Source organism: Camelus dromedarius, chromosome 24 (genome assembly GCF_036321535.1).
Source record: "Camelus dromedarius isolate mCamDro1 chromosome 24, mCamDro1.pat, whole genome shotgun sequence".
Lineage (NCBI taxonomy): Eukaryota > Metazoa > Chordata > Mammalia > Artiodactyla > Camelidae > Camelus > Camelus dromedarius.
Window position 1 is genome coordinate 10,137,366 of NC_087459.1, and position 21,007 is coordinate 10,158,372.

General features: G+C 46.0%; 1 protein-coding gene across 2 annotated transcripts in view; it reads right to left on the reverse strand.

The window, feature by feature from the left end:
* The window catches only part of ADCY9 (adenylate cyclase 9), a 108,883-nt gene that overhangs the window by 26,192 nt on the left and 61,684 nt on the right, over window positions 1-21,007 (reverse strand). For both annotated transcript variants that reach the window (XM_064478400.1, XM_064478399.1), the window contains one exon: window positions 10,124-10,314. In XM_064478400.1, coding sequence (XP_064334470.1) covers window positions 10,124-10,314 — 191 coding nt within the window. The remainder of the gene's footprint in view (window positions 1-10,123; window positions 10,315-21,007) is intronic.

Below are 21,007 nucleotides of genomic sequence, written 5' to 3' on the forward strand. Positions count from 1 at the left end.
CAAAATCGCTGGCCAATCAGCGAGCGTCGCGTCTGAGCCCGGAGTCGTATCTGGGTAAAATCTGCTCGTAGCTCTTTAAAAATTGGCATTAACAGAGGCAACATGTTCTAATTGTCAATAACATACAATAAAATTATTTTAAAGCACGTCTTGGTATTGACTCAGTTAAACTTCAAAACACGTCGCCAGTGGGGCCAATGATCCCCTTACATGACAAAACATCCAATTTCATGCATAAGGAGTGACACCCTACCCCTGTCCCGAGAAAAGGGATCAACAACAGGCCATCAGCTTCTTAGGAATTCCTCATGGTGCCCTGGCTTTAAATATGTACAGCGTTTTATGCATTTAGAGCCACAAATGTGCAAAAGTGACTACCAAACCTATTGGACACCAGGGGACACAACCCCCTGCAAAGGATTCCCTGGACAGGAGTCGAGGCCATACCACTCAGATGCTGCACTCCCTCTCTGAAGGTCTCGGTTACAAAGGGGTTGGGGCCTGGGGCAGTGTTCTTCACAGACGGGCAGCTTAAAGCTACATCCTTTTGGCAAACAGGCTACGTGGCCTGTATCCTGCTGGGAGAAAATGATCTAATGCGGAGGTGAGGTCTCGCAGGGCTGCCAGCAAAAGAACCCCAGGGCGCAAAGGCACAGACAGATGCTGTCGGAGCCCAGATGCTATTAAAAGCCCAGGAGACTGTGCTCAGGGAGGGCCTGTATCAAGCAGTAGAGCAGGACCTGAACACTGCACCCCCTCTGTGTACCCACAGCAGCTTCGTCCAGGGAGTGGGGCCCAGGGGGTGGAGGGGCTGCCAGCTGTGGAGGGGCAGCCCCAGGGATCCGGATCATTTCATTGTACTGGGAAGACGTGGCTCTCTACTGTCTGTCTCTTCCTCGGCTACTTTTCCTCTTGAGGGGGAACCTGTACTGATTATAACTTTAAAGCAAATGAAACAAAAACCTTAGAGAAATTCGTCTGCCCTGATGGGGACATTTTTATACCTTGACAGTCCCCGATCTGCGGTGGGAGCCCCTGTGTGCACCAGGAGGGCCCCGCCAAGCGATGGTGGGTGGGTTTGTTCCCCCTCCCAGTCCCCACAGCAATTCTCCTTCAACTATTTTCTAGCCTCACTTTAATCGGGCTAAACTGGTTCTTGCCCAGCATGAAGATACCTCTGTGAAATGTCTGCCAACACACTGAGGGTCTGTCTCTCCCCCTGAGCAGCTGCCGGCATCTCCGACCCTGAGCAGCTCTCACCGGGAAGAGGGGAATCAGACTCTGGGGACTCTGGGGGACATATCTGAGCAACTGACTTGCAGGGCAGCCTCGCTGCGGGCACGGCGGGTCAAAGTCACTGTTCTAATGATGCCAGCTGCCATGACTGGGAAACACCTCTGTGCTAAGGACGTGCCAACGAAGGGTATCAGGTCCTTATCCACCATGTCTGCAGTCTCATGCCCCTGATCTCCTTTAATCCTCCTAACGACGCTGGGGGGCAGAAGTGATTGTCAACAGCAGGGGTCAGACCGCAGGGCTCCTGGCCCCTGACCACCATGCCATCTCCCGCTGGCCTCCTTTCCCAGCGCAAAGACGACACAGGAGTAATCCTGGCGCTGAGCTCTCCTCTGCCTCGGGACCCTGAAGTGCCCCAAGCCGTATGACCACCTCCGGCTCCTTTAAGTGGCACCATGGGACACTTCACTGAGACCAGCTAAGGTCCCTGAAGTGGAGGGCTCTACGGGCCAAGGAGTGTGCTGGCTGTTGCCTGGGAAATCCCAGAGCCCCTGAGAGCGCCCCGAGTAAACTCTGCATTTTCCCAGATGACCCTTGCTCCTTCCCCCAGTGTGGATGTGCGCTCTGGAGGGAAGATTAGGACTATTTCTCTAACACGTTTGGGTGCATCTGCATTTGTTTTTAACACGTTTCAACACACGCACCCTACATTCTGCTCAGAATACATGGCACAGAGCTATAACATGGTTTTCTCTTCAAGGCTATTTCTCTTCACAAGATAAATGATCTCTAAGTCAACAGCTGTCCTTTTTCCTAACTGTTGAGGGAGGGAGCAGGGAAACCTCTTTTCTGAGAAATGAGGAGGAAGCAACATTAGACAGGTCCCGGCTCTGCCTGTGTCGCCTGCTGAGCGTGACTACCTAGCAAGCGGGCCTCTGACCAGGACAAGCATCCCTTGCTGCCCAAACTCAAGGCTCAGGTTGCGCATGGCAGACAGGGGCGCGCGGCAGCAGCAAGGACAACTTACTGAGGCCAGTCCTGGGTTCTAAGCTTTCTGTCTGTGTTTGTTCAGCCCTCAGGAGCTCCCAGGAAGCGGACACGATGATTAGCCTATTTGACACAGGCGGGAAGTGAGGCAGAGAGAGAAGGGACCTGCCCAGAGTCACAGGTAGAAAATGACAGAGGGACGTTTCAGCACGGGCAGCAGCGCCCTGGCCCCCAACCATGCACGGGACCTCTCTAAGTGAACAGGGACCACCCGCCGCGTGGGGCAGAGGCTGCGACATGCCGCGGGTGGGCCAGCCACCCTCCTTGAGCTAGCGGCCCAGGCCCGGGCATGTGTACTCCCAAACAGATGATTTCTGCTAAGAGAATCCTAGAGAAGAGCAGAAGCAACATATTCAAGGAAAACAGAAGGAATCATTATTACAGAAAAAGAAAGGTGTCCCCAGGAGCTATGAGAACAGAGAGCAGACAGCCCAAGAACACTGGAAGCAAAGCAGCAGAGAAAACACACACCCGTGAAAACCAGGCATGAGGTCTCCAAGCCACGAGGTGGAGGACCACGGCACCCAGCTCAGACTCCCAAGCTCTAAACAACTTGACCCCGGGGCCGGTAAGGCGAGAAGAGTGACAATATTCTACCAGGAAGTCAAAGGCAGAAAACACTTGGTATTAGGGGAAATTTCCTTTATGTGCAATACTTCACTATCTGATGATGCCAACTGAATGGGCTGGACTTATCTTTCCATTTCAATGCATATGTAACATGTAACATAAAGATAACAAGGATATTTATACTATATAACATAAAAACAATGTAAACATAAAACATTTTAATATACATACAGTAAAATGTTGGTACTGAAACAATTTTAGACTTAAAGAGAGTGGGATAGACAGTTCAGAGAGTTCTCATATGTTCACCTCCAGCCTCCCCTAATGTTAGCATCTTATATTAACTGTGGTATAGTTACAAAACCAAGAAATTAACACGGGCATGGTACTATTTACCAAACCGCAAACTTCATTCAGATGTCCTTCTTCTGTTCTGGGACCCCACACTACATTCAGTCACTGTGCCTCCTTAATCTCCTCCAGTCTGGGACAGGTCCTCTGTCTTCCCTTGTTTTCAATGACCCTTCACTTTGGTCGTTTTGGTTTTTAAATAAAGTAGGGCTGATTTACAATGTTGTGTTAGTTTCTGGTGTACAGCAAAATGATTCAGTTATACATACATGCATAATATATACAAAGAATATATATATATTCTTTTTCAGATTCTTTTCCATTATAGGCTATTACAAGACATTGAATACAGTTCCTTGTGTAGGATTCTGTTGTTTATCTATTTTATACACAGTGGTGCAGTGTGCATCTGCTAATCCCAAACTCCTAATTTATCCCTCCTCCCTCCCTTTCCCCTTTGGTTACCATAAACTTGTTTTCTATGTCTGTGAGTCTGTTTCTATTTTGCAAAGAAATTCATCTGTGTCACTTTTTCAGATTCCACACATAAGTGGTATTATATGATATTTGTCTTTCACTGTCTGACTTGTTTTACTTTGTATGACAATCTCTAGGTCCATCCATGTTGCTGCAAATGGCATTATTTCATTCTGTTTTATGGCTGAGTAATATTCCATAGTATATATATGCCACATCTTCTTTATCCAGTCATCTGTCAATAGGCATTTAGGGTGCTTCCATGTCTTGGCTACTGTAAATAGTGCTGTACGTACTGGGGTGCATGTATCTTTTCAAATTAGACTTTTTGTCTTTTCTGTATGTTCAGGACTTGACCCTGTCACTTTTGAAGTGTCCTGGTCAGGTATTTTGTAAACTGTCCTTGAATCTGGACTTGTCTAAAGTTTTCTCATGAACTGACTGAGGTTTAGGATTTGAGGGAAGACTCCCAAAGAGGTGACTCGCTCTTCTCAGCACATAACATGGCAGGGGAGGGAGTGGGGGGAGTACACAATACCTCTGTCTCATTCATCGTGACGCTAGGCACCATCATTTGGTGAAGGTGGGCCCTGCTGGGTTTTCCACTGTCGAGTTACTATTCTTCCCTTTAAAATGAATCAGTATCTGGGAGAGGATGCTTGGAGGCCATGTAGAGGTCCTGTTTCTCCTTAACTTTTACCTACTAATGTCAGAACTCACTGCTGGCTCTCACTTGTGATGTACAAATGGTGATTTTCCTTCCCTCACTTCTTCTATGTCTATTAGCTGGAATTCTCCTATGAGGAAGAGTTATCAATTTATATGTGATGTGCTTTCTCCTAATCAAAGGAAACACACACATGACTGAAAATACAGATAAAACCTGAAAAGCTCTTTTTAAAAATGTACTTTACATCCACATTTCAGAACCAGCATTCAGAATACTATTTACTTATGTTTACAGCAGCTTTGTGGAGCTATAATTCACACACCATGCAATTCGCTACCTAAAGTGTGTAATTCAGTAGTTTTTAAGATATTCACAGAATTGTGCAACCATCACCACTATCACTTTAGACCACTAGATATTATAAACATTTAATGTCTAAACTATACACACACACAGAGCTGTTCACAATGATTTTATACACAAATAATAAGCAGACAAAAGAAGTGATCATTTTCTTAGTCATTTAAAAAGCCATGGCGACTGTCACAGAAGGATGGTCCCGGGGCTAGTTACCTCAAAGGAAAGCATAACCCTTTTGAGACAGGATAGGTCCTCTTTGAATTGCCCCCATGTGGGCAAATCCACATCATTAACCTCATTACCGGCTGTAAACAGGCAGAAACACCCCATGAGCATATAAGCCGGCTTCTGAATAATAGATTGCGGTAAACTCACAAAGACCAGCCAAGCAGTGAGGTCTTTCAGAGATGCACTGAGATGCTGTCACAGTGCACGTGGCCCACTGATTAGGACGGATGTGAGAGAACACCATCCACATCTTGGGTTTCCATTTCTTTGTTCTTCTCGAAGATGGCAGCCTGGCCATTTTCACTGGCACATGCAGTCTCCATCCATCCATCACCCACAGCCCTCATGATAAATACGCAGCAGACACCAGGACAGGGCTGAGGCCACACTCGACAGGCCGACGCTGCACATGTACGTGGTTACAGCAATGATCAGCCACAACTGAAGGACCCCCTCTCCCAGCCCAGGACAAACAGGGACCTTCCCAGGGGGGTTAGGACTCCTCGTGGACAAATCAAAACAATGTCTCTGGCTCCTCATTGCCACCTCGGGGTCAGCACACATCTCTCTAAGTGCAGTGGACCACCATGTGTCCCAGGGTTAGCTGAGCTTCTCCAAATCCAGCATTCACGGGCATGGCTTCAGCTAATCCCCCCAACAGCCCTGCGAAACTGCCTGTGGTTGCCACCTCCCCATGGCTTAGAGAAATGATGTGTTCAATCCCAAAGCCAAGGCTTTGAGGTGGAGCCTTGATTTTAAGTTCCATCCCTTTCCAAGGCACCAAAGCCACCTTCCGTGACACTGATGGGGCGAGTCCTTGTCCCTTCCCTAGGTCCCTTCTTGACTCCTCACCCCAAATCCTTGGAACCTTTGCCTGCTCAGCCCAGAGAGCTGAGAGCCACTGTTTCGGTGGGACCCCCTCTCCCACCAATTATGTGGCTCCAGGACCCTCCTGGTGAGGAACTCTCACACCAGTCACTCAAGAAGCCAAGGCTTGGGTGTGAAGCGTTCCCTCTGACCTATGACCTCAGGACCAAAGCCCTTGTCCTTTGCCATCACTGCTGTTTCTTGGCAGGTCATTGCAGTACTCAGATTACCTTATGAAACGCCAGGTGGCAAGTCTCCAGCTGTGAAGTGGGCAATGACTTACAGACACACAGGATGCCTGTGCCAGGAGTGGAAACAAGTGCTTCATGGGCATCACCTTGGTTCTGCTTAGTGCTGCCCGGGCTTCCGGTTCAGCCCTCAGTCTAGCTCTGCAGAGCTCCGTCTCTCTGTGTGTCATTAAAAAGTTAAAAACTAAAGCCACAAGAAGGTCGTCATTATCTACTACATGCCAGGCACTGTTCTGGACACTCGGGAAACATTTAAGTTATGCAACACATGGCCCCACATTCAAAGAGCTCACAGGAAGGTGCATCAGAAATAGGCAAATACCTAAGACTGTATACATTATAAGCAAGTGGTATAGACTAAATGAACTGAGAATTTAGAAGAGGGAAGATGGCTATATTTAGCTAGAAGGGTCATAGGAAACTGAAAGGAAGCTGAGCTGTGAACAGAAGAGGGGAGCTTATGGGAAAAGGGAAGCGACCACATAGCAGGTGAGAGGAGCTGCAGGACCAAGACACGCGTGGATTCTCTCAAAGAGAATTTACGGAACAGCTTTCCTCAAATTCCTTGGTTCTTCTATGAAACTGAAACCGAGTTCCCCTGCCCAGTTTATCATTAATCTCTCTATCCAAAATGTTACTCCCTTTCTGGGCCCCTCTGACCTCAATCCTGTGCTAACTGAACACTCGTCCACCAGTCAGATCACTCCGGCTGCTGCTGTCAATACCATGTTAATGTCCTAAACCCGCTGTTTAGATATCACCGGCAAGGTACAGACTCAGGTTGTTTCTCAAGGGCAAGATGAGCTAACAGACCCCGGAGCCAGGCCACCTGGCCTGAGAACCGTAAACCAGAGGCATCCTGACCCCTGAAATCACAATTAAGAAAAGTCACAGAAATGTCTCGACAAGATGCTTAACCTTAGCTTTACGCTCTTCCCGCTTTAGAGCCACTCCCACCCCCCACCACCTCACAGACCGAGTCGGAGTGGGTCTGAGCCTTGTCTCCCACTCCCTTGCTCAGAGCCCTGTAATAAACCCTGACTTGGAGGGAACACTTGCTGTCAGAGTTTGACTCTGCATCGAAGGCACAGGAGCCCTTTTGCTCGTTTACAAAACTCCTTCCACTATACAAGCACTGCCCCAAAGTGTGCAGCTTGAAGAAAGAAATCTGAGATCTAAGAGGCCAGAGAATGCTTCAGACCACTTTCTCCTCTGGAGACCAAAGCATGCATATTAGCATGCTAACGGCTCTGAGAAGTCCTGCAGTAAGGAAACCCTTTCAGTGTTGTTTAACCCACATTTACTTGGCCACAGACCATGAGTTCCATACTTGACACCTATTTCCATCCTGAGACACAACTGCTCAAGGGAACCTACTTAGGGAAACTCTCCTTAAACCAGGCCTCTTCAACTGGGCAGGGTTTCCGGCGCTGGGCAGGGGGAGGAGGGAGCTGTGGGGTGACAGAAATCCCCAGGGGAGCTAACTCTCTGGATGGCGCTGCAGCAGCAACAAAGGGAAAGAAGTCTGTTGACAGGAAGAGTCAACAGATTCTGGGAAAGAATGAGGAGGAACTAGTCTCTGATTCCGGCTGATGAGAAAAGCTCACGGTAGTGCAGACAACTTGAGGCAACGATCCAAGGACGCACATGAGGCACTAGCACGTTCACTGGAGAAACCCACCCAGGGAACTCTGAGCAGGTGACTGGTGTTTTACTTTTGTATTATTCAAAAACTCTTACTTGAAGGAAGGTCTTATATGTTGGATTATAATCCACATAATCTTTAAAGCAGACTTCAGTTTTCTGCCTTTCAAGTTGAGGGGGATATTTCCTAACGACTCACTTGGTTACCTGGGGCTTACTACTCGCAGCTCTTGCAAATGCCTGCCCTCACCCCATCCTTGCCCAGGAAGCGGGGCTGAGAAGCAGGGTAATGAGGAGGGTCCCCCCTCTCCCCAGCAGCAAAGCCTGGTGGGCATGGAGACCCAGCCTGCTATCCCCTCGGGCTCCTCCTACTCCAACCACGAATACCAGTAACCCCTCTTCCAGGATGTCCCTCATCCCAGATGTCTTATGATCCCCCACAGCGCCATCCACACACCCCAGAAATTACACTTCAAGATCCAACTCCTTTTTCCCTTCTGCAAGGGGCAAAGAGATCCGTGGTTTTTTGGTTTTTGGTTTTTTGGTGCAAATTCCCTTTGGTAAACACGGTCAACTTAACAGATCACAAGATTTTCAGAAAGCTTTCCATGACTATTTGGAAAATTTATACATGGCAACAGAATATGCTAAATAGTTTTTGCCCAACCAGATCATGAACAAATGTATAAACAGATTTATAACTAGAACAAGAAATGTTCTTTCAGGGCCGGGGGTGGGGGTGGAGAGAAAAATCTTAAGGCGATTTAGCCCAGAACTCCTGTCGCTAACACTGCAGGCGTGTGACGGTGAGGTCAGCAAGGGCGCACGCCCCAATGGAGAGAAACACACACGCCATCTAGGATGGCAGACAAACACAGCAAAGCACTTATTTTTGGCTTTGAGCCCTATTTCTCTACTTAAATACTGCTCAGTTAGTTGGAAGCCCAAAGAAACAATTTCTGCCCAACTAATGAGGCATATTTGGAAGCCCTGCTTCCGTTCCCCTCCCCACTCGGCTTTCCCCAGCCCATGCTCCGCGGCAGCCCGAGCAGAGGTCATCTCCAGACAGTGTGGGCACTGAGGGAATTTTATCTATATTCACCCTGTCACATGTGCCAGAGAGTACGGGGAAGGGCAGGGTCTAATACCCTACCCTCAACAGGGGTGATTTTAGCGCCCCCGCCCTCAACCACCAGGGGACCCTGGGCCAGGTCTGGAGACCTTCTTGGTTGTCACAGTGAGGGGACTGGACATGACTGGCATCTAGTCGGTGGGGCCAGGGATGCTGCTCAATATCCCACAGTGCATAGGATGGCATCCGCTATCAGGAGCTATCTGGCCCAAAGTGTTGATGGTGCCAAGGTTGGGAAACCCTGCACTAAATGAACAGAGCACATGATGGGAACGATACACATGTGCTGTCTGTAAACCTGGACGCAGTAACAGCACCCAGTACCCAGATGTGGGGTATCACGGAGTCCGACACCGTGAAGTAAACTGGACCCTCCAGCCAAGTGCCACATGAGGATGCCTTAAGCTGAAGTGCCAATACAGCGAGTTTCATATCTGTTCATAAATGTGGGTAAGCAGGGACATACTGGATCAAAGACGTATTAACGGACCATCATCCTGACCAATATATCATTGTGCCATTTGAGAGCACAAAACAGTGAAGTAGAATTTTTAACTGTCTCTATTTTCTTAAAAAAATGGAAATGGCAAATATTTAAACTATAAACAAGAGGTACCAGTGAGGGAACTGAATCAAATGTGAAAACTGAGGAACAACTCATAAACTAGAGTGATTTCACATGCCCAAGGTCAATCATGTTAACTCCTCAGTAGTTGATTATGACAGAAATGGGTAGAGTTAGACGGCCACCAGGAGATCTCTGTTCTGGTAATCAAATACTGTCATACTCTTGGCAAGCCCGCACACACTCTTCCAATGAGCTACATCACAAGATTCACCCATACCAACAAAATTTAACATAATCATGAAACACTGGATTTCAAGAGACGTAGGAGTACTTGAGAAAGTGGTCTCTGAAATAAGACCCACACCAGCCCCACAAGCAAGATGTAAGGAGAACCAGCTTTACTATTATCATTTACCATTAGCTTTCAGAAGTCCCCAAAGACATCACAGGTTGCAGAAAAAGAAAACAGAAACTTGAGTGCAAAGCAGCTTTATGCAGTGTGAACGGAAAACGCAGGTGCACAATATGTCAAAAAAAAAAAAAGCAAAGATATTAAAAATGCAAAATGCTGCCAACTTTATACTAAACTTAAAAATCGTAAAAACCAAATGGAAGACCATTCTGAGTCGTCTGCCACAGACCCGAAGGCTGTTTATTATTTCACATGTTCTACTGCAGAATTAATATCAAGTTTAAGAAGTAGGAGAAAAAAAAAAAAAACTAACCTTAAGGTTATCAAAGGTTTTGACAGTCTGCGCCAAGTCACTGACACTCCCTGGCGATGCTGTCCCCTGTCCCCTAGGGCCTGAGGACACCCGCGAGCCGTCAATGACCTCAAAGCCAGAAAGCAAGGCCTCTGAACAGCTGCAATGAGACTCCTTCGCTCTCTGACCCGCTATCAGGTATGTCTTCAAACCTATGGATTAAAAATTACAGTCAGCACAGGTGGACACCAGCGATGGTCGAAATGCAGCTCAGTCTTGCTCTCTATGCAGGACACGCTCCTGGAAAGTTGAGAGTAAAGTGAAAATGTGAACAGGCTGTATTTTACTACTCTGCCCCCATGACCTCTGCAGAGACGCGCAGCCTTAGGGGGACGTCTGCCTCCCAGACCCACCACGTATTCACGTTACGTTTCCCCTGAATGATGGCTGCACAGTTCATCTTCTGGGGCTAGAAGGAGCATCACAAAGTTCCTCTTTGAAAGGGTCACATGGCCTCCCGGTGAAGGCAGCTGTGCCGACTGACAGTGGATGCTCTATCTTACTTGGGTTTGTTTCCATCTGTCAATACCAGTCACCTACATTCATAGTGGTCAGTCTGGGTGTGAGGGTGACCTAGAGTACAGACCGTTTTCCCTGCGTCAGGGGTTGCAAACTGCCATGAAAAGGGAGACCGTAACGTGCAGCCAGAGGGGTAACTAAGCCCTCACTCGATTCCGATTTCTCAAGAATCTATTTCCTGCTGGATCCAAACACGCATAGCAGCAACATTCAGTTTGTGTCAAGCTGCAGTCTACGTGAATATTACTCTCTCACAAAATCCCCATTAAGTTAAAAAAAAAAAGTTGGTTAAATGGACAATTAACCTCCAACTTTACAAGACCCATTAAAGGCTGAAATCACTGTGTAAGCTACACTGCTAAGTAGCTGCAGCAGGCAGGCTGGTCCCTCTCTGGTTTGCAGAACTACCTGCTGGGAGAGTAACAAGGAGCAGCTTTTCCAGATGGAACTCAAGGAATTTCTGAAAAAGAAGCAAACCTTATTTAAAGAAATCCACTGTTAGTCCTTAACTGGAATTTAACGAGACTGCGAATTTATGAAAGGGAGTGACAATGTAATCTATCCAATAAACATTCATCTTAGGCCTGATGTGTGCTGAGAATAAAATCAGAACAAAGCAGGGTTCCCAACTGAAAGAGTTGAAGCTGCAGCAGACGGTGGTAAAGAAAAGTCATCACGGAAGAAGACTCATGAAGAGGTGATATGTGTCCACACTGCTGAATCCATACTCAGTTTCCTGCACTCAGTACACATTTAATAAATGTTCTAAAATTAATTAAGCAAATAACCCTGGGACTACTTAATTACGAACTCTTCATCATTTTATAATTAAACCACGTTTCATCGCTTTATCTTTCTTCCTCTCTCTCCCTCCTCATAAAAATACTGTACGGCATATGTTTTTAAGTCAACTCTTCTGAGAATTTGGCATGGGCCTGGGATACCCAGAGACACCCAGGAGTGCAGCCAAGTCACAGGTGGGAATCCAAAGACCCAGATGAATAATTTTAGATGCTAACTGACCTCAAAGGAGACTGTTAAATGCTCACTCTTAACTAAGGTCCTGAACTTCCAGGTATTTTTCCCCAACAAAAATGAACAGCCCAATTTATATATAGGACCAATCACAGCCATGACTAACTACATGTATAAACCTGAAAGGGAAACAGGAACTGGAATACAAAGGAAGGTGGAAAGGCACCTTTGCATGAATTTCTCAAACTCTGTTACAGACACCGTTGAACTGATTTTGCGGTTTCACCCTGGAAGGGTCGGAAAATACAAGCTCTGTGGGCTAATGAGAGAAAAGCCCTGTTTCCAACCTGTCTGAGCTGCAAGGGCTCATTTCTGGCTTCACAAAGCCCGTGTGTGGCGAGGCCTCATCCCTGGAGCTGCTGCAACAGCCCCTCTATGGCTCCCAGGTGTGGCAGCGGATGGGGAGAGGAGCCCACAGCAGGGGTGGCCTTGGGGACTAGGAGGAAGGACACGTTTTTTGATTGCAGGGGGTGAGGAGCTGCAGCTTAAGTGAGGAGTCCTATTGTGCTGTGACTCGTCCTGAACCCAGAAAAGCACGCCCTGCACGAGGCTCTGTGCCCCAGTCCTGCCCTCAGTCAGCTCACCCACACCAGGAAGGGTTATTGGTCAGGGGACCGCTTATCCCTTCCCCATGTGGCTCCGGTCTGGCAAGAGCAGGTGAAGGAGACCCTTCCTGGAGGTGTGACAAGTAAAGCAGAGGCAAAGCGGAGCCTGTAGACCCGCAGAGCACGACACTGCAGCTGGTCCTCGACGCGGGGACACAGCCTCCGCCCAGAATGCGGAGCAGGGCGCTGGCTCTGCAGCACGAGCCCTGACGCCTGCCTTGGGGGGTACCTCCCCAAGGTTTGTCGCTGCCGCTGTGAGTTGTGACTTCCGAGTTGCTGTTCAGTGGTCAAACATTTATTAAGTGCCTCCTGCTTACTATGCACTGCTGCGGTGGGAGGCAAGTGTGAACACAGCAGCTGTGACTCTGCCTGTATGGGGCCACTTCCTTAAGGCAGATCGCAGTGGCAGGGAGCTGTGCCAAGATGCCAGGACCAGGAAGCACAGGAGGGTGGCATCTCACAAAGACTCAGGGGTCAGGGAAGGCCTCCTGGATGAAGGCCCCTCCAAACTGAGCACAAGAAAATGAAGCGAGGCCTGCGCAGTGAAAGCCAATGGGACCAGGAACTGGGGCAGCTGTCGTCAGGCCATGGGTGTTACCAGAACAGTTGGTGAACAAGCCCCATAAAGGGAGCCTTTGGCAGGCAGAGCTGAGGGATGAAGACGAGCTCCGTGTGGCTGGAGCAGCCAGAGAGGAGCTGAAGTCCGTGCAGGTTGCCAGGCAGACCAGCTCCAGGAGGCTCCAAGCTGGGGAAAACAGGGTGGGGAGAAGGAGTGAGCAGGCCCGAGGCTGAGGGAAGACCACCACAAGTGGGCGGTCAGGGAGTCAAGGGACAAAGGAATTGGGAAATAATGGTGGGGACAGAAACCTACTCTCCCCAAATGCAGGAGAGACAGGCAATGCTTCCCCAGCAGGTGTGACTGATGGGTGACTGCATGTGGCCCAGGGGAGGAGCCCTCAGATTCAGGCTATGCCCCTCCCAAAAGAGTGATGGAGTGAGGTCCTTCATCGCTCTGCATCTTGCTAACAAGAGGACTCACCCCAAAGGGCTGATGTGAGATTAAATGATTAATACACATGAAAGGGTGCCAGGCACATAGCAAAAACTCAGTAACGTTGGCTATTATTACCAGTGTGGGTGACTGACCTGCTTATCACTGGGTAAGCTCCTTCAATGTACAAAAGCATTTGCAGAACTGTTAAATCAGTAACTGCCTTGAATTTGTTCCTAATTTGAATTTTTCTTTAGGGTGCCCCTCATGACCAACCTGTATTATTAACACAACAATGCTAGTGGTCCAAAGGGCAAACGCACAGATGTGTCCATGGCAAGCAAAATCAGTGAACAAGTTAAGCAACTTTTAATGTATGATTCAATATGGAAAGCTAAATGTAAAGTGAAACATTTGCCAAAACTGGAGTGATATCAACATGATAAAGTCAGGGCTTCACTGCTGGATATGAGCTATCCCAGGGAATGTATCAGGGCCGGGTGACCGGGTCCTAGCCCCTTTAAAGTCTTCAGTCAAGAGAGGTCATAAGAGATAAGGATTTAATGATTAACCACACACATGGACCCTGGGGTCCAAGTTCGTTAGAATGGCTCTTTTAGAGCAGAAGGTCAAAATAAGGCAGCTAAATTATTTATTTTGTTAAGCCTAGTGTAAACAAGAGAACAATTACTAAGATTTCTTATATGCTTTCCTGGTAATTGACTTGAAATCTCACCAGCACTGATGCCTTTTATTAGCTTAATTTTACAGCAGCCAGAGAAGTGAAGGAGATGTTTCCCACGCACTCCTATCTGGCAGAGGCGTTGTCTGAGGCTGCATGTGCCCGGGAGACTGACGTGGTTAACAATCTTAAGTGTATCATCAATTCTTTGAGGACAAAAAGCATGCCCTGTACACAATTCATGTTTAGTTTTGGTGAACTGAGAGTAACCTGAGTGAGTGCCAAAGTCCATTTTGGAAAAGAAAGACTATCCTGGCCTCTTTATTGTGGTCTTTTTCTGCAGGACTCTTGCTTTGGAGTGCAATGTCCTCAGTCCAAGAACCAAGGACCTGACTGCCAGTGCAACAAAGAGGAGAAAAACCACCAAGGAAAGAATGTTTGGAGGCACGACCTTGGGAGTTAGTAGCGTGACACAGCAAACTCCTAGAAGCTTGCATCACTAATGGTTTGAAACAATGAATCAGTGTGGGCTAGTTCACAAACATTCTACAATTTTACTTCACTTTGTAATGTATTCTTCCTCATAACTAGGTCTGTAAAGGCCAAGTAGCAATGAGGATGATTTAAACTAAAATGCAGTCAGTCAATAAGGAAAATAAAGATTAAAAGTGCTCTTAATTTTAATCTACAAACCAGGGGCTACAAGATTATAAGTATACATATTTCATAATGATCTATTGCTTCTGCTTAAGACGACCAAGAGTTTTGGTGCAAAAAAGATAACCATTTTCCACCCTGTTAACATCAAAACACTCTGGATGGGCCTATGTCCTTTATACTCCCACATGAAACAATTCCTCACAAGGACTCAATCGTCCTGGTTGTCCCAACACTTGACAATAAACCGCAAGTTCCAGCAGCAAATGGATGTTGGTGAAACTTAACCTCTTTTTAAACAATGAAGTCCCAAACAATAAAAAACGAGACGATTTACCTAAGCAGGCGAAAGAAACAAGGTGGGCACCATGCCTGCTTAGCCTGCTCTGGACTAAAACTTAGTCCAGACTAAGTCCTGTCCCCCAGCCCACTCCTGCGGTGGGTGCCCTCTGCACCAGCTTCTACTCTGCGGTCACAGGTAAATGTGCTGCCATCACAGCCAAAGGTGAGTGACCGGGCAGCCACCTAGTGACCACGTCCCCGTGAGCCGTCTTCTTTTGAACTTTCCCATTTGGCATTAGTAAGCGCTCCCCTGCTCAATGCTGTGTTGCTGAGAACTGACACAGGAAAGTCCAGTGTCACCACCTTCAAAGACCACCCCTCCCACCTCTAAAAAGCTCCTGAATCAGGGTTTACTACCACGGGCCTTCAAAGAGCTACAAAATGAGTTCTCTGAATGACAGCATTGGGCTGATCATGGAAACAGTCTCCCAGGTACTAATGACCCCATTCATTCATTTCCTCATACACACATTCATTTATCCAGCAAATGAAATACTTGCTGAGTCCTTACTGATGGTTAGGACGTGGGCTAAGTGTTGAAAGACACGGACAGGAGAAAGGAGTGCTCCAGTGTTGGAAACTGAGTGCAGATGAAAACTGTGACCTGAAAACTCGACTTCGGATTACAAAACGGTCCATAAAATGGAAATCTCAGGCACCTGATAACGACATCATTTCATTGGGCTGTTGTGAGGATTACACGAGTTAATGCTTCTCCTTAGAGACTCTTCAGAAACACTCAGGAGTAACTCAGAGTAAACTGAGGAAGGGCATGAAGTAATGCCATAAAAAATTAGGTTGCAGAATTGGAAAGATGGCAGCAAATGTGAGGACAATAAGTAAGTGATGAAAAGAGAATTATATGAAGTCAAGTCTGTGCTGACAGGATGTCCAGAAGCGGCATAATCATTTTTATGGTGAGTTTTAGAAAACAAAAGGACAACGAAGGTCTGTGATAACTATCTTGGAATACTGTATAAAACAGAGCTTAAATAATCACAGGAGGCTATGAAACAAGAGAGCTAGAAGGAGAGGTGTCGGGAACTGAGAGAGACTAAATAAATAAATTGTCATTCACCAAGTAGTAATACAGGACGGCCGTCAGACACAAGAGAGCATGTTGGGTTACAGCTGGAGCAGTTACAGGAGGAGTCAGACTGTAATCTTTTCCCTGGAGAACCCAGAAATAATAGTTAATTTTAACTTAATAGTTAAACCAATAGTTTAAAAATTAATAATTAATTTTTAAGAGTTGCAGATTTAAGTACAGGACACAGACAATGGAAAACAGATTCTAGAAAGAAGATAAATGAAAGACTCAATTTAAAATCTGGGAATAGGTGGCAGCTAAATAATTGAAAAATAAAACCAAAAAAAGGGGGGGGGGGACAGAATACATTAAACATAGAAATAAAGCTACAGGATGCTAACTGAAAGAAGCCAGCCACAAAAGGCTACATAGTATATAGTTCCACTGATGGGAAATGTCCAGAACAGGCAAATCCATAGAGACAGAAACTAGATTAGTGATTGCCAGAGGTTTGGGGATTGAGGGATGGAGAGCAACTGTAAAGGTACAGGCTTCCTTTTGGGGGTAACGAAAATATTCTAAAATCAGACTGTAATGCTGGCTGCACAACTCTGTGAATACTCTAAAAATCACTGACTTGTACACTTTGGTGGCGTGAACTCTACAGTGTGTTAATTATACCTTTATAAGGCTGTTTAAAAAAAGAAACAAAAGTACGTAAATGTCAAGATGCAACAGTTCTGAGATTCAGAGGAGAAATAAAGTCAGTAAGAAATACACTATCCTTGGGAATTCAAGGTAAAGAAAAGAGTGGGCAGTGGCAGGTAAGAGAAAAATATTCAAAACAAAGGCCTAGAAATAGATAACATGGTAGAGCGGGGATGGAAAAACATATAAATAAAAAATAAGGCTAAATAACCTTGAAGAACTAAAAATTCAACATGGCAAGAGTTCAGAAGTCTGGGAGAGATTAAACAAAAGAAAACAAAACAAAAGCCTGACCTTCACAAGTTATCTCCAAGAACCATCAAATTTGCAGCACTCACTGCTGCAGGCTGGTCCGGAGGAGCTGGGCTGACACCCAGGCTCTCCTCCTAGATTGACTGCCCCCAATGACAAGGGTTCACCACACCATGTGGCAAGGCTGCCTCATGGCCACCACATACAGATGGCAGGGCTCTCCCCTGCCCACCTCTCCTCTACAAAGGCATCTTCTTCTGATGTGGGGCAGCTCCACCCGCGCGACACTTCCTGTGAGCATCTTCAGCTGGGAAGAAAGGCAGCTCACCCTGCCTCACCCGGAAACTTCACATTATGCCAAAAAAAAAAAAAAAAAGACACAATTCTTACCATTCCTGACTAGGCTTTCCTGGGAGTAACCACGCTGGGGCCTTCACCACCTGTTCCTTCATGGAAATATTTATCCAGGCTCTGGCTTGCTCCCAATCACATTTCCAGCACAGTCACATGCCTGCTGAGAATTTCCTCACTTTTCAAGTCAACCCGTCTTCAGGGCACATTAAGTTTGCTCTCTTTTGATGAGTGTTTTGCATACTGGCTGGAACACTGACAGACACAGTTTCCCAAACTGTGTTTTCTTGTTCCCATAGACAGACTTACTCGAGCCTTAGAACTGAGAAACCCAAAACCTCTACTTTCTGGTCAAGAAGCAGCATCTTCAAAATTTCCAGTTTCTCTAATTTCATTTCAGCACTGGAAGCAGTCTTTCTTTTTAGAAGAATCCAAGCTGTGTTTGTGTGGTGTGTTCCTAATAACCTTCTCCTCGGCTAACCAGAGGAGGAGTGGGGATGGGGCCATCCCTACTCAGGGGGTCCCTGGCTGGGTGACTCGCTCTCCCACTGCATGGGTGTGTGGCTGTAATTCATGCCTCAAAGAAAATCACAACCATGTGGAAGACTCTCACACAAGCATAAAACTGAAAGTGAAACTAAGGCAGTGAGTAGCGAGGGCCCACATATGCGAAGAGGACTCTTGTCCGGGGCACATCAACACGCAGACATGGGAATGACATAAAAAAGTGCCCTGGGGCTGCACTCAACAGCCCCTCATTCACAAGAACGTGGTGGATGAGTCTTTACAAGTCCCTGGGTCTCAGGGTGGAGAGTGGGCTCCGCTACAGAACCCAAAGGAGAGGCAGATGCACGTCGAAGGCCTGGGGTTCAGACACCCCGGAAGGGAGGCTGCAGATACCCCAGCAAGCAGGTCCTGGCCCCAAGAGGTGCTGCCCCAAACCACACAGCCGAATGCTTGGAGAAGAGGAGGCATGAAGGACAGCTAACGTCATGGGAAGGAAACAAGGTGTTGTTCTGAATAACACTAGGCCACACTGCAGACACGGACACACAGCCCAAGGATCTAACGTGAAGTGTGGTGACTACAGCTGGTAACGCTGTATTATATAACTGAAATCTGCTAAGAGAACAGAACTTAGATGTTTTCTCTCTCTCTCTCTCTCTCTCTCTCTCACACACACACACAAAGATAAATATGCAAGGTGAGGGTTGTGTTAATCAACTAGACGGGGGAACCCTTTCACAATGTATATGTACATCAAGCTACAATGTCCATTTTAAATACCTAACAATTTTATTTGTCAATTATACCTCAATAAAACTGAAAAAAAATGAAGGAAAAAACCCACAGAAATACACCACAATATTAACAGGGCAATAGGATTATGGAAAACATCCACTTTCTATATTGGATATTTTTCCTACTTTTTTTTAATGTTTAAAATAAGCATGGAGTTTTGAATTCATTACAAAATATTTTAGACATAGAAACCACAAGGGAAAATAGGCTGAAAACCCACCAGGCTAAGAGAAAGAGGTCCCCTGTGCCATCCAGGTTCCCCACCACACCTCCTCCCCCACCGAGCACAGAGCTACCCTGAATGCCACGGCCAAGTTGCTCCTCCCCATGCGTTTGTTTAGTGTACATACGTATGTAACACTATACAATATGCATCATTAATATGTTTCTTTATATTTACATAAATTACATTGTTTTACAAATATTCTTCTGAAAGCTGCTTTTTTTTTTGATCCAGCAATATGTTTGAAACTCATCCATATTGATATGTGTGATCCACGTTCATTTATTTTTTTTAATACTATAAAGTGTCCCACTGGCTAGATATACCATGATTCAAAAAAGGAAACCTCAAAGTATTCAATTAATTAACACCAATGATAAACTCTGTGTTCTGTTAAAAATAACGAAGAAATATGATAAACGGGGTAAAGATATACCGAATGCAAAAATACCACTGATTCAAAGAACACATTGTAAATATGCATTTAAGTAAGAAATGGAACTTGTGGAGACTAGTTTAAAAAAAAAAACAAAAACCAGTAGAGGAGCTCAAGGATGGAAGAAAAGCTGCTGGAAAAAAAAGTCAAAGAAATCAAACTCAGGGGAGATGGCAGGCCAAGCACCACAAGACCACAATGAAATGGAAAAAACAAAACAGGGAAATGAGAGGAATTCAGAGGTCCTCGAACTGTAAGCAAACAAGGCTGGGAGGCAATAACTCCACAGCCCTGCTTAAGAAAGTCCTCATGACTGGGGTAGATTTAGGCCACACGCCTGCCACTTTCCAAAATTAGGAAATGGACAGAGGGCCCCAGGGAGTAAATGAGGACCAGGTTGACTCGACCCAAAAAGGTCAAGGGCTCAGCCATACACAGCTGGGCTGAGAGGGGTGAGAGGTGGAACCAGAGCAGAAAGTTCAGGATGGTTCCAGAAGACTGAAGGCGTGTTCAAGGGTTTGATGAGATACTACAGGAAGTGGGCTACTGGGGTGTGTGAAGAATCCAGATCCGGGCTGTCCAAGAGAACTGCCTCTGATGACAGGACAATCCTCCAGCTCTCAGGTCAGCAGCCACCAGCCACATGTGACCACCGGGCACTCAAAATGTGGCTCATCTGAGTGAAGAACTGAATTTCTCATGTTTTCTCATTGTAACTTAAATTTTAAATAGTGACATGTGTCAAGCTGCTGCCATACTGAACAGTGAAGATCTGGATCCTTCCTTATTGGAAAACAGGAGTGAACTGGCAACAGAAAGCTCCTTCTTATCTTTACTAACTAGAGAAGAGGTGTAAGAACTATTTTTTAAAAAAAGAGCAAAGAGGAAAACTAAATGTGAAACCAGCATTAACTTTTATTTACTACATATTTAAGTAGCAAAGACAAGGGGGAAATTACCCTGTACACTAAGAGCAGGGATAGCCAATTGGAAAATAGGAGAGAAACAGATAATCTATCAAACAAAATGGTAGATAACCCCTAAGAATAAGCAAACAGGAGAAATGAGGTATCACTTCACACTGGTCAGAATGGCCATCACTAAAGCCTACAATTAATAAATCCTGGAGAAGATGTGGAGAAAAGGAAACCCTCCTATACTGTTAGTGCGACTGTAATTTGGTGCAGCCACTATGGAAAACAGTATGGCTATTCCTTAAAAAACTAAACATAGAGTTGCCATACTATCCAGCAATCCCACTCCTGGACATATCTGGAGGAAACTCTAATTTAAAAAGCACCCCAATGCACCCTAACATTTGCAGCAGCACTATTTACAATCACCAAGACATGGAAGCAATCTAAATGTCCATCGACAGAAGAATGAATAAAGAAGATGTGTGAGTGTATCTATACACACACACAATAGAACACTACTCAGCCATAAAAAAGAATGAAATACCATTTGCAGCAACATGGATGGATCTAGAGATGATCATACTAAATGAAGGAAGTCAGACAAAGACAAATACCATATGATATTACTTATATGTGGAATCTAAAATAGGATACAAATGAACTTATTTACAAAACAGAGATTCACAGACATAGAAAACAAACTTATGGTTACCCCAAAGGAGAAAGGCGGTATGGAAGGGATAAATTAGGAGTCTGGGATTAGCAGATACAAACTGCTACTTGTAAAACAGATAA